Source organism: Lissotriton helveticus, chromosome 6 (genome assembly GCF_964261635.1).
Source record: "Lissotriton helveticus chromosome 6, aLisHel1.1, whole genome shotgun sequence".
NCBI lineage: Eukaryota > Metazoa > Chordata > Amphibia > Caudata > Salamandridae > Lissotriton > Lissotriton helveticus.
This window is the reverse complement of record NC_136067.1, coordinates 1,494,752,647-1,494,766,049: the sequence shown is the minus strand read 5'-3', so window position 1 is coordinate 1,494,766,049 and position 13,403 is coordinate 1,494,752,647. Positions and strand designations below refer to the sequence as shown.

Below are 13,403 nucleotides of genomic sequence, written 5' to 3'. Positions count from 1 at the left end.
GATTCCCTGTCCGGCGGTGCCGACGGGAATGCGGTCTGGGAATTGGAGGCCTGGATGACCAGGCTCTCGGGGGTAGGGTGGGTGGACAGGAAACATGGGTCGCACGTTGCAGGGCAGCAGAGGCTCGGCGGAGCTTGACTGCGGTTTAAGGACCTCAGTGAGGAGATTAGTCCTCACGGCCGCGACGGGGAGCTCAAGGCCCAAGGCCTTGGCAGCCCTCATCAACACCACACTGTAGGTTGCCCCCTCCTCCGAAGCCACGGTAGGAGGGGAGACAAAACCAGTGTCTGGAGAGGTGTCCAGGCCACTGGCCTCCCCAAGGTCTCCTGCCCAGTCCTCATGAGACTGACACTCCCTGGTCAGAGGGTCCTCAGACCCCTCCCAATCCCCTTCATCACCCATCTCCTGAAACTCGGGGTTCTCAACCAATGGGGCCTGCTCATAGAAGTGAAACTCCCCAAACGACGTCTGGAGCGGCGCCCATCGGGGCCGTCCCGACGTCGGAACAGGAATGAAGGGGGCATCGGGGACGGCGCCGCCAGAGGATGGCGCCGCCAGAGGACGGCGCCGCCAGAGGACGGCGCCGGAGGCGACACCTGGTGGTCCGACGCCGGGGAGGTCGTAAGGTCCACCGGCGACGATCCAGATGAAGGTCTAGCGGCGTCCCGCGGCGCCGGGCCCGAAGGCGCCGGGACAGCTGTACCCTGCGGCACCGGGCCCGAAGGCGCCGCCGGGCCCGAAGGCGCCGGCGGCGCCGGGATCGAAGGCGCCAGCGGCGCCGGGCCCGAAGGCACCGGCGGCGTCGGGATAGCGGGAACCTGCGGCGCCAGGCCCAAAGGCGGCGGCGGCGTCGGGGCCGAAGCACCCGACGGCGTCGGGCCCGAAGCACCCGACGGCGTTGGGCCGAAACCCCCGACCCGCTAGAGGCCCCAGACGGGTCCGCTGGGCCCGAAGGCGCCGCGGAGCCCGTCGGAGGAGAGAGTTTCCTCATGGCCATGAGGAAGCGCTCGATCTCCTCCGGCGTCGCGTTGAGCCCAGGGACCGGAGGGTGTGGAGCTGAACGCGGCTCCCGCGACTCCGACGGAGCCGCGTGGGTGGTGTCACCTGAACCCCCGGCCGCATCGCGCGAGCGTCGGGGGGAGTCCGCAGAGCGATGACGCCTCTTGTACTTCTTGTGCTTCTTACCTGACAACGACTTCGACCCGGAGGAGTGAGGCCTACTCTCGGAGCTGTGGTGGCTCCGAGCCTGCAACCTGTCCCTCGACCTTCCGTGGGACCGAGACCTCTCGCGGCGCGGGACCAACTGCCGGAGTTCGAGTCGTCTGCGGGACCGCTCCCGCCTGGCTTTCGTATAGAGGGCCCGGCAGTCGGAGCAGGCCTTGTCGTCGTGATCGACGCCTAGACAAGTTAAACACAGGCGGTGAGGATCCGTGACCGACATCGTGCGGTCGCAATCCCCGCAGTGCTTAAAGCCGGGCATCCCTATGGCACCAATCGGAGTCGATGACTCGAGAAATGATCAAAAAAAGATCAAAAAAGTTAGTCAAAAATTGACTAGGGTTACTGCTTTTTCCAGATCTGCGCTTGCTGGCGCGGAAAAAAGAAGAACTGACGTCAGCACGCGGAGGCGGCGTCTAAGTACTCCGACGACGTCATCACGGCGCCCACGACGCAGACGACGGACGCGGAGCCGCAGTCGACGCCTACCGACGCGCAAGGGTACTGCTACGCAAAAATTTCCGGATCCAGTCTGACGCCTGGGGATATTCTAAGGTAAGGAATCTAATACTAACGTGTCTCTTTCAGATCCTTTTTGTAAAGGCAGCATCACGTGCCTGAAAGGACAAAGCTGTTTTGGGTCGCCACTAGGTGTATTCCCCACTTGTGCTTCTGCGTCTGAAACCAGAGTCGCATTGCCTATGGACTGAGAAGGTCCTACCTCTCTCCTCCCTGCTTGCTGACAAATCACATTGCCATCATGTTGTCCATCAAGATCTGGGTGGACTGGCCAGAATGGATGGCAAGAAGGCCTTGAGTCCCAGAAGGTTCTCGCAGAGCTCCAACAGACTGATATGTCCTCTGGAGACCAGACCCCTCTGATCTCCAGTTCCACCAGGTGCTCTCCCCACTATACATATTAAGTGTCTTACCATTGCAGTCACTTCTGGTGTAGGCTGAAAAAACATCCTTTGAATTAACTTCACTGCCATACTCCAAATCAAGTCTGCAGCAGAAGTTGGTCCAGATCACTATGGAGTGTGGGAGCTCTTGCCTGTGTTTTAACTAATGCCAGCAGATGCATCTCTCAGGGACCCTCAAGGGCCTGTGAGAGTGAGTGATCAGGAGGCTGCGGTAGGCTAGCAGACTTAGTAGGAGTAATGCTGTGAGGATTGAATCACATGCTTCATTTGACTTTCTCCTGCACCATAGACAAAATGGACTCCATAGGAGAGGCAGGCATCAGAACGAGTGCCATTGATTATTGTGTTGGTGCAGTGGCAACTGGCCAGTCCTTTGGAAGAAGTTATTTGCTGCATCAAAGTAGCCTCGGGATGACAGAGAAATGGCCAAAGGCCACAAAGGCTCATTGGGGCCAGCATGCACACAAGAGAGTTGGAGCAGACAAACATTTGGAGCATGGCCAGAGGAACAGCAGCTGTATGTCAACAGCTTCAGACTGCTTGAAGGGTAGGGCATACCCATTTTCCACAGTCAGAAAGACCCACATGTCTGAAGTAATGGACCTTCATGCTTATGGAATGGAGGATACCCACCCTCCAACAGGCTGCTTGCACTCTAACGAAAGAATATTAGGGCTGCTTCCCTACAGTGGCTGAGAAGAAAGAAGAGGAGGATGCGGGAGGGAGAGAGATAGCACATGTACTTCAAGTGCCTCAACCTCTGTAATGCTTATACAGGGGGTTCGCCTATTGCCTACCTCAAAATGAAAAGCCTCAGGAGAAACCTCAGGAGAAGCCTCAACATTTTCAAACCTGCTGATAGTCTCTTGTTTGGGATTGGAGGCAAAGTGATCTGGCAGTGGCTTTACTATCCAAGGTTAAATCCTAGTTTGCCCTGACAAGGGGGGAGCCATTAAAAGGAAGCTCCATCAGCATTATATGGACAGCTTAAAAGAATCCTGAGGTGAGCAGCTACGTATGGCAGCACTAGGGAAGACAAATGTCTCCCTTGGTTCTTGCAAACAAGACCACGGTGTCCAGGCCAGACTGTATGGCCTGCTTGGTCACACCTTAACCATCTCCCACTAGCTCTAAAAAGTGACTCAGTAGAGCAAGCACATTTCTAATGAGGAGAATGGTGGCATTAAGAGATTTGAGAGACATGTTACTTGCAGAGAACACCCTCATCAATTGCTCTATCTTTTTGAGTTTCTATCTGACGGCTTGGTCAGATAGGCAAAGTATGTGCGAAGGGGGGGGGGCTTGGGTGTTTTTAATTAATGTATTCTTTCAATTTGACAGTCTCAGAGTACAAGGTGTCCAACATTGGTGCGGTGACAAAGTGTCGAGCCCTGACGAATCTGCCATAAATCTGAGGCAGAGAAACATGTTGGCATTAGGTAATGGTATGCGGAGTTAGCTACCAGCCCTTTTAGTTCAACAGAACACACACATTTAGAATACAATTGTGCGAAAGGTGTGCCTGTTGACTTTAAGCACTTTTTGTCACAAAAGGGAGTGAATGTTCATTGCTCCTTTGCACTTTACACACTTTTTTGGTTTGTTTTGGACACTTTCCTTTCTTCTTCTTTTCCGAACAGAATGACTACCTGTGATGAGAAAAGGGGCTCAATCTTGTGAACACATGCCAGTCTCCCCCAGGGTGGTGCGCCTGTGAGGGGTCATTCTGTTCTCCACAAATTTTTTTACATTTACTAAGTACTAAGTGTGGGCAGATGTACTGTGCACATGACTGATTCAGACATCGTCTAGTGCTTTGATTGACTGTCTTTTTGAAGTTTACTAGGAATTTCCCTTATTTTTATGTTAAGAATTCTGGACGTAATATGTTAAATACACCCAAAGAAAAAAAAAATCAAATTTAGGTGGTGTAGCAGTGGAATTTATTTATTTATTTATTCAGAGTTTTATATAGCGCGAACAAGATCTTTACAGATATCAGAGCGCTTCACAGAAACAGGGGGTGACGATAGCATGAGGGTGACGCGACATAATATTGGGTGCAATATAAACTTCAATAGCATGATCGGATAGCAGTCATGTTTGATTTGATTGCTGGTCTCTCCACTGCACGAATACGAGCACCGATATTGAACGTCCAGGGGACAGGGTTTTTGTGATATGAGTGGGGGGCAACACTTATTCCCTTTTTCCCTCTTGGCTCCCTCCTTTTTGGAATATATGTCTTGGTCAGATAGGCACCAGGTACCAATTTGGAGGTACAAAAGGCTTACACTACTAGGTTCTCTGTTGACGGATGAGAGAATAGGAAAGCCAGCTCTCCCGGCGCAGGTCTGTAATGCCTTGCTATCTATCTGTGGACTGCAGTGGAAGTTTTCAGCATCACCCAGTACAGGCTCGAGCAAAGCTTCATTGTAGGGTGAGTGTTCTGTTGAATAGATCTGTGTATGCCTTGGTGAAGATGCTGGCTCGTTTCAGTGGAGTGTAGCTGGAGGTCCTTTATTTCTGCTGCCTATTTGATCAAAGCGTGGTAGGTAGGATGCAACCTCCAGAGGAGGAAGTCTATTTGGAAAGTACAGTTCTCATCCCGCGGGATATTCAGGACCACAGTCATCTTTGGCGCCAGTAAAATCTAGATTCAAGACAGAATGACCCTCCTCCTCATCATCTCGATGTGGGTCTCCCTGAGGATTAGAATCACCAAAGAAAAACCTTCCTTCTTCTATCAGCCGTAGAGTTTTTCTTATTAAACAGTAGCTTGGAAACTCCATCAGAGGCAGTCATTCCAGGCAAATAGGGGCATGATACCTGTTGAATCGTTCAGCAAAAGACAACAAGAGATGTGTCAATGGCATAATCTGCGGCTCTAGGAGCGCCATCAGTGGCGCTGGTGGAGTCAACTGTGTTGCCGGGTAGGTGACTAAGTCTGGAGCTCAAGGCGAAGATGAAAGGAATGGTTAATAGAGGTGACATCAGGCATGCCACTGATCCAGACAGCAGAGGTGGCACCAGTGTAAGAGTCAGACAGATCTCATGAGGGTCTGAAATGACATCTGTCCTTCAGGGTCCCAACTTGGCTTGAAACATGACAGCTTGAGTAGAGACATTTCGCTGAACCTGAAGAAATTGTGAAAATAATCAACACTGCCAGAGGAGATAAAGAGCGATCCAGAATGCATTGATGGACAAGAAAAAAGAATACCGACCACAATAATGCTACAGTGCTTTAGAGCCCTAGGGACATGACACTGACTCCAGGTATGACGTACAAGTGGAGTCCACACCACCTATCGGGTGGAAAAGCTATTGAAGAGTTTCCCGATCCAGCCTGGAGCCTGGGAAATTCAGAAGGCGAGGAATCTACAGATGGAAGCATCCAACACAAAAAATTTACATTTACCTAGATACCCAAATACACATATTTCTAGACACTAAAAATTGCATTTGAAAACTGCAATGCTAGGAATCTATGTGTTACTGACCTCAGAGTTAGAACCACCATCATATGCGCTAGTAGCAAGTCGGGCCAAGTTGCAAAGATGTTGAAACAGGTTCAGACCAGTCATGCTGATGGACTCAGGTTTTAGCTGGGGCATCTACAAAATGAAGATAACCATAACAGTATTAATACACAGTTACATATCTCAAATCTTTAAAGTTAATCTGAAAATTTGTCATCATTTTAAATGTGGCTTCTGCAAATTCTCATGCTTTAAAAAACGATAGAGTGTTTTAAAATAATGGACCCTTTAGTTTGAGACATAAAAACAAACAGTAAAAAAGGCTCAGAAAGAAAATACAAAGATTGTCACTATATTGTACATACCTTTTCTAAAAAAAGATGTTTGTAGGTTTCCATTCCCATGGCATGTTGGTCTTTACTTCGAACTTGATTTAGGAACCAGTGCAATGCATCATCATAGCATTCCAAATCTTCTACTAAACAATGCCACAAAATATCGACCTGTTCCAAACTAAGCCCTGTGTAAAATAGGACGTTGATGATGGTTTTAACAAGCATTAATGTTTATAAAGATACACAGTGTATAACATATTTTACTTGCTAATGCACAGGAAATTAAACACAGAACAGAACATTTTGTATACAAGAGCAAGCCTGAGTTAAGTTACAACGCAATAAGAAAGTATTCTCTTGCAATCAAAATAATAAAATGTAATAGGTTCTTTGTAAATTACGGAAGTGACTGAAGAACTTTTGGTACCCCAAAAGAAACCTGGATTTAAAAAAAAAAAAAAATTTAAGATGAACATTAGAATTCAGAGGAAGAGTATTTGCCTCATCCTGTCATGAACACCTTTTTGACACACAGGTTAGTCAATGCATAACAGCGCCTGGATTCCCTCACAGGTGACAAGAAGCACTCTACATATCTACTGATTGATTGAATTCCTACATGCAGGCCTTTTACTTTGATTCCCATGTGATCGCCTGCCATGTGTGCCCAGCCTGTCATGTCCCTGTGCTTCACAGCTCACTGCACCTCTCCCTCAGGATCCCAGAGCACAGGGAGCCAGGTCACTCTGTACTGTAGCCATCTAAAAACACCAGAGAGAGGCCCTCAAAGTCAAGGACCTGGATAAAGTAGATAGCTGCCCAAGTGATCATAATCAGCTAACACTTGACAACTCTCGCAATTGATGCAAAGTGTCCTCCTGGTGGGCAATGACCAGAAGTCTTAATTTAGATTGCTTCAATAATGGGGTTTGGAGCAGTTAGAACTGCCTTTGTACCTTGTTAGCCAATAAAGAAATTGGGTCTGCTAGGACAAATGAGACCTTCAGACAATGGGGTGCATACCTGTTTCAATCAGTATTTGCTAGGTGCCCTTAGTCCTCGCAAGTAGTTTGAAACCACATAAAACAAACTGTATCCGCTTTAATCCAAAATCTGATACTAAGCGAATGATTCATTACGACCATCACTGATCAATCCAGGTTACTATAGCCATTCCTTTAACATAGGATGGGACCATTTTATCCATGCATGATGTTTTCTTTCTACTTTTCAAAGCAAGTTTCATTGGGTTTTAGCAACAGAAGAATTTTCAGCATCTTTAGAAAATGAGTGCAAACGGGACAGGCGAGCCATCGAGGGATCTACCTCATCTTCTGCACACAAGGTGTCAAATATATATTCCACCTCCAAGAACAGGCCATTTTGGTGGATTGGTGACAAGCAGACAAGATCACGTCAACCACTGCTACTAGAAGCTGAAAGGAGTTCAAGTGCCCCCGCTCAATCTCCATGCATGAAGGTGGAAGCTCAGGAGATTGGGATGCAGAAAATGCTCCTCTGATTGGGAAGGGAGGATTTGCCCTGAGAAAACTGAGCAGGGGGTACAAGAAGAGGTGCAGAAGCTATGCATACCACACCCATGGCCAGTCCAGGGTGATATATAAAACTTGGGTCTGGTCCTAGCTAATCATACATGGAACCTGAGGAATCAGGGGTATGTGAGGAAACAGAGTATAGTGGAAAGTTCCTCCTTGTGAGGAAATGGGATGTATGATATGGTGTGGTTGTGAGACCTCACCGTGTAATACACTACCAACCCTTCTTAGGACCAGTCAGGGTTCATTTGTCAAACCATAGTTCAAGCGTGGGTAGCTGTGGACTCGACCAGTCAGGCTTCAACAAAGGAACAAATGTAAAGCATTTAAATAACACCAAAACAACTGGAAAAGAAATAACCACTACACTATTTGTAAAAATAGTTTACATTGTTATGAATGTATAGAAACCAAAATGAAAAAGGTCCACTGGAGGGCCCCAGAGATATAGATTTTATAAGAACCAATAAATCAAGACTTTTCACTGAACCGCAAAAAAGCAATGACAAATTCAATGAATTAGACAGAAACTTTTTCAGCAAAAGGTTACTTCAAAGATGGATGTGGTTACTTAGAAATACTTTAAGAAAGTAGCCAGGCTGCAAGATGGCCGCCACCGTTCTAGGTGGATACCCAATCAGGCTGGCCTCGGTGTTTGGGCCCAATGTGGACGACCCAGACTTCTTCAGGGAAGTCTGGAGAATGACAAACATTTGGCCCGTGAGCTGTCCTGTGGGGAGGGGACTTTAAAGTAATTCTGGACACGGACAAGGACAGGTCGGGAGATACCCGGCGCCATCACCCGCGGGCCGAGGCGCAGGTGCGGACCATTATCGCTGACTATGCTCTGATGTATATCTGGCGCCACCAGAATGGGCTAAAAGTAGAGGGCACCTGTTGTTGTGGAGCATTTTAGGATCCAACTGTAATTTATTGATTCATGCCCTTATATAGGTACACTTCACATTGCCGTTTTATAGGCATAGAAATCATAACCATATTTAGACATAACCCATGCAGTCCAAATACAGGCATGGCTACTTTCACTCGTTCTAAAAAGCCACAACGATTTCTTGGAAAACCCTGCTTCAGCAGTCAGGGACATCCCCTTGCTTGAATATTAATTTGTCCAAGAATTCATGGAGTTTTCAAATAACTACCATTACCTTGGGGTTCTTTGATGACGTTATTATGTCCGACTTTACGTCAAACTAGGCACCTTCAAGGTATAAATATGCCTACACTTGCCCTAGCAAAGACACAGTGGTTCAGAGCAGCTCGACTATCTACTTGCCCGACGCAGCTCGCTACAGCAAGTGCCGAAGGAAGCCGACCCTCCAGCTGACGCACTGATCAAGAGGTTGCATTTCTACCGGCGAAATTCCAGCTCCAGTGTTTCCAAGCTCCCCTCGCAGGGTGTTGGGAAATCGAGTCCTGAGACAGAGATACCAGACCTCCTTCATTTTAAAACCAAGGTACAGAGCTGATTAGACCCTAAGATAAATCTTGGATAGATTCTTGGCAAAGAAAACTAAACCTATGCTACACCTCACTTACTTCTTCCCTCGTACTAGACTTAGGTTAGGTACATTGGGGTAGGCGTATTTTAGAAGCACCAGTTGAGTACTTTTTAGCCTTTGTTATTTATGTATGTATTTATCTATGGTTTAAGAAACCATACAATGCTTTTACAGTATTATTTCATAATACTCTTCTTACTGTACGCATTATACTTTGCAACCAGTATTACGATTGTAGCAGTTCATTTACATGAGAAAGAAGACTGTTCAATAAAAACTTTTTTTTGACAACGCCAGTCTCTCTATTTCTCTGCACCTCTGATGAAACAAAGCATGCACGATTGACTGAGTAAAATATCTATCTATTGTTTCCACGACTCTGAAGATCAGTTTTATTCTTGGGGAAGCAAAGTTGTCATGTTTATGCGGTTCTCAGAAACGAATCCCTTCTTGTTTATTCAAGAAATTTTCTAGTGACCTCTGAGCTAGCTGGCACACACAATTAAGTCTAATATATTCGATAGAGACCTAGTCGACCTAAGTCCTATGTCAAATCTATAGGATACATTATTCCAATACGCAGAGCCTATTGGGAATATAGGAACTACACTACACTACACTGTGTTTCCTTAGCCGGAACTATTTTGTCTAGAATAGACCTCTGGCTGGCCTCGAAGGACACAGTGTCTTAGAATCATAACGTAACTCACCTTCCCAGACGCTATCGATCACTCTACAGTATTACTAGAGTTTCCCTTGACGGGAGGGCCAAAAAGGGCATTCAGCTGGCAGCCTCCCAGTGGGGCTCTATGCGACCAGGTATTTTGCAAAGAAATTAGAGCTTCAATAGTAGAATACTTTGCGCTGAATGAAGGCACGTGTCATCTCTCTCCACACTATGGGAGGCCTTCAAGTCTACGATCGGGGTGAGTGTATAGCCAAGCAGGCAGGGATATTGCGCACATTACGCAGGGATCTCAGTCGCCTTGAGTGAGAAATAAGGGAGCTGGAAACTGACTACTTTAACACCAATGAAGAAAAGGTCTTGGGAAAAATCAAAGGCAAAATCAGAGTATGAGGAGGCAGCATTAAGGGAAACCCATTACTTTGGGAAGGAGAGGTGGGCCAACGATTATGTTTGCCAGCTCCGCACATCTGACAATTTTTTATCTATACAGCAACTGTGGTTAGATGATGGCCACCGCAGATACTTGGACGAACTCTTTTGGGAGGAAGAAGTGATTAAGGTAATCCGTGTTATGAGAGGGGACATTGCCCCCCGGACTGGATGGATTGATGGCCAATTTTTATAAAGAATAAGCCCTGTTGCTTGTGCCACATCTCCTTAAAAATGGCTTGCACTCCTCGTTGGAGTCCCCCCAGTATAACCAAACTAACAAATGTCAAACTGTGCGAACTTCTTGCTTAAACAATAAAAAAAGCAACTCTGACAGGAAGCTAGTCAAGTGGAATGGTTACCTACACAAAAAAACAGTCTCCAGCCTAGTTCCAGCATTAATGGCCACTTGCCATTGACTTGTATGGAGTGGTCATGAAGCAAGGGATGCAGAATGCCAAAGATGCTGTGGGTTTAACATGGTCCTCCTGGGGCTACTGCTCTTCCCACAGAACAGGTAGGGCGACTTTTGCTATAGAGGTTGATGTCCTCATTGATCCAGCAAAAGTGCAGTCGCCACTGGACTACTCGTCACAGGGCACAACGTAACCAGAGGTTCCCTTCTTTTTTTGATAACTCTCCTTCTGAGCGACCAAGCTGCACTCTGACAACTCTTGAGTCCAGCAGACTCAGGTGAAACTTTTGAGCATCAGGTCTTGGTCTCCCTAGCTTTGCTGCGACGAGGAGGGACGATTGGGTGATATGGACTACCAACTCTCAAAGGCACGCTTCTTCAGCTTTCCTGCCCCAGTGCTGTCAACTGACTGATGGAGTCTCGTCTGGCTGGGCTCGCAGGATGACTTTTCCATGAGCAGGACACCAAAGGCACACTCCTATCTCGGCAAGCCAAGGGAGCAGCAGGTGCAGTCCAACTTCGCTGCAGCCTCTTCTTTGTCAGGTCCTCAGTGTGGATGTGTATATGGTATGTTTGATTGTTAAGATTGTGTTAGGATGCAACTGTTATGAAGATGTTTTAATTGTTTTTTTGTCACAATTATTCTATAATGGGGGATACGCCACCAGTCACATTATTATATTTTTCCTGTGGATGTAATTGGACAGGATATATATATGTAAATTCATTTGTTTTGTTCTAGTACACATGTAAAAAAAACGTAAAAATTGAATATAATATTTAGAAATTGTTTCATTTTGAATAAAATATTTTTGTATTTTCTATTATGGCTATCCCTTCATATTGGTGCATTTTCAGGTGCTCACATTATTGATTCTGCTCCTTGTTTGAGAGATTCGCCTTACGCTATTCAGACACAGCTTTAAACATAGGCAGGTGACACCTTTTCCCCTCTAGTGTAGGGTCTTCATTCTTAGTTTCAGGTCCAAAGTCAGCAGAGAATTCCTTTTTCGGTCCTCTTCATCAGCCCAACCGAGATCTGAGATCAACGTGCCAGGGGTATCCTTTTTATACCCAGAAAGTGCCCTTAGGGGAGGTCACAGTCACTAGCCAATGGGTTAATTGGTTCACTCCCACCTGACAACTTCCTATGAAGTTTGACATCTAGCTATCCTGGCATGCTCAATTCTGCCCACTCCCAATATAATGTTACATAGGTGCTACAGGCCCAATGAAAAACTGGTTTAGACAGTGCTTCCCCCACCTGTCTACCTGGACAAAAGTGTAGTCCCCCTCGAGTGTGTTCACCATTTGCGCTTCAAAGCCAACTTACCCTTTGAAGCTCGTCTTTTGAGCTAACACCCTGTGTGGCTAGCTTCAAGGAGGAGATAAAACCTCCTTCAGCTGCAGGCTGCAATTGTTACCTGTCCTGGAAGCCGTTTACACATCTCCTCAGGTGGGCAGAAGGCTGTCTCATGCAAATCATCTGCAATAGGCCATGGAAGCTTGGGCAACCGAGTGGCATCTTTCTAAAAGTTGCATGTAACAAGTTCCTTTAATTATGACTTGGGCATCAAGTCGGGCTTAATGTATCAAGATGTTGGGTACCTTAAAGTACCAACTTTAATAGTCCCATTCAAAAGCTAGCACAGCTGAGCTGTCCGCATGTAATCCTGTATTGGCCAAAGGGGCTACTAACCTCTCTCACAGAAAGAATGACAATTGCAAGCTTTTACTGTCAGAACATGTGAAACACGTTATACTTTTTAACATGCTGTACCCGGTCTTAAGTGTCGATAGATCTGCTGTAAAGATGACTTGCACATAATAAAAAGGGAGGTTTGGGCTTTGCCAATGTTTTAAATGGCAAAGCCGAGTTAGCCGTTTTAACTGCTACCAGTCTGCAGTGGCAATCATGGAGACATGTTTTACCTTGTCCTGCTTAGGGTGGCACAATAAGTGCTGCAGATCCTAGGGGAACACTTTACCTTTCAGGACATGGGTACCCCTGGTACCATATATTTATAAGTTTAGGTAAGCCAATTGCGTATAGCCAATTTACCATTAAACTTTTAAGGGCCAAAAACACTGGCACTGAGGTCTTGTTAGCAGGCCTTAGTGCACTCTGAGTAGGAAAAAGCAGCAGCATTAGTTCAAAACTTTGGGGGTGATCATGACAAAAACAGGCATTTCCTCACACACCTCAAACGAGAAACCTCTCCGAAGGCTCCTTGCAGTGGATACCGGAGGGCACAAAAATGTTGGCAATAAGCACTGCTGTGAGGGACGAACAGATGATCCAAGGCGTGCCCCACATGGTAAAGATATATTGTACCAATGTCGCATGCAGATGTCACTCATCGTCAGCAAGACAACACTGACTCAGGCTGTAGGCCTACGTGTTCAGAGCACCAGCCAGGTGGTTGGCAACTAACCAAATTCCATGCTGAAGCACCCACACCTGAGTCTCAGAAGGTGAGACCCTGCTCCCCCTGCTTGTTGAAATACCACATCATGGTTGTATTATTTTTCAAGATCTGGACAGACTGACATAAAAGGGGGATGAAGGCCATGAGCACCAGCCAAATCATCCTCCGTTTTAGCAGGTTAATGTTCAGTACTTTCTCTTCTGTAGACTTGTGTCCTCTAATCTGCAACTCTCTCCAGATGAGCATGCCACCCAAGAGTGGATGCATCAGTCACCACCGCAGTCAAGGAGGTAGAGGACATAAAGCCTTCCTTTGAGCCAGATATTCCTTTACCAACCACCAGTTCAGCTCCGCTGTGTCACAGAAGATCCCAATGGTGATCAGCAGCTCTCGTCATTCTGGAATCAC

At 46.8% G+C, this 13,403-nt stretch overlaps 1 protein-coding gene across 2 annotated transcripts in view; it reads right to left on the bottom strand.

The window, feature by feature from the left end:
* USP34 (ubiquitin specific peptidase 34) overlaps positions 1-13,403 on the bottom strand; it is a 2,681,755-nt gene that overhangs the window by 2,164,318 nt on the left and 504,034 nt on the right. For both annotated transcript variants that reach the window (XM_078649291.1, XM_078649292.1), the window contains exons 21-22: positions 5,989-6,143; positions 5,645-5,758 (exon numbers count right to left, since the gene is read on the bottom strand). In XM_078649291.1, the coding sequence (XP_078505417.1) occupies positions 5,645-5,758; positions 5,989-6,143 (269 nt within the window). The remainder of the gene's footprint in view (positions 1-5,644; positions 5,759-5,988; positions 6,144-13,403) is intronic.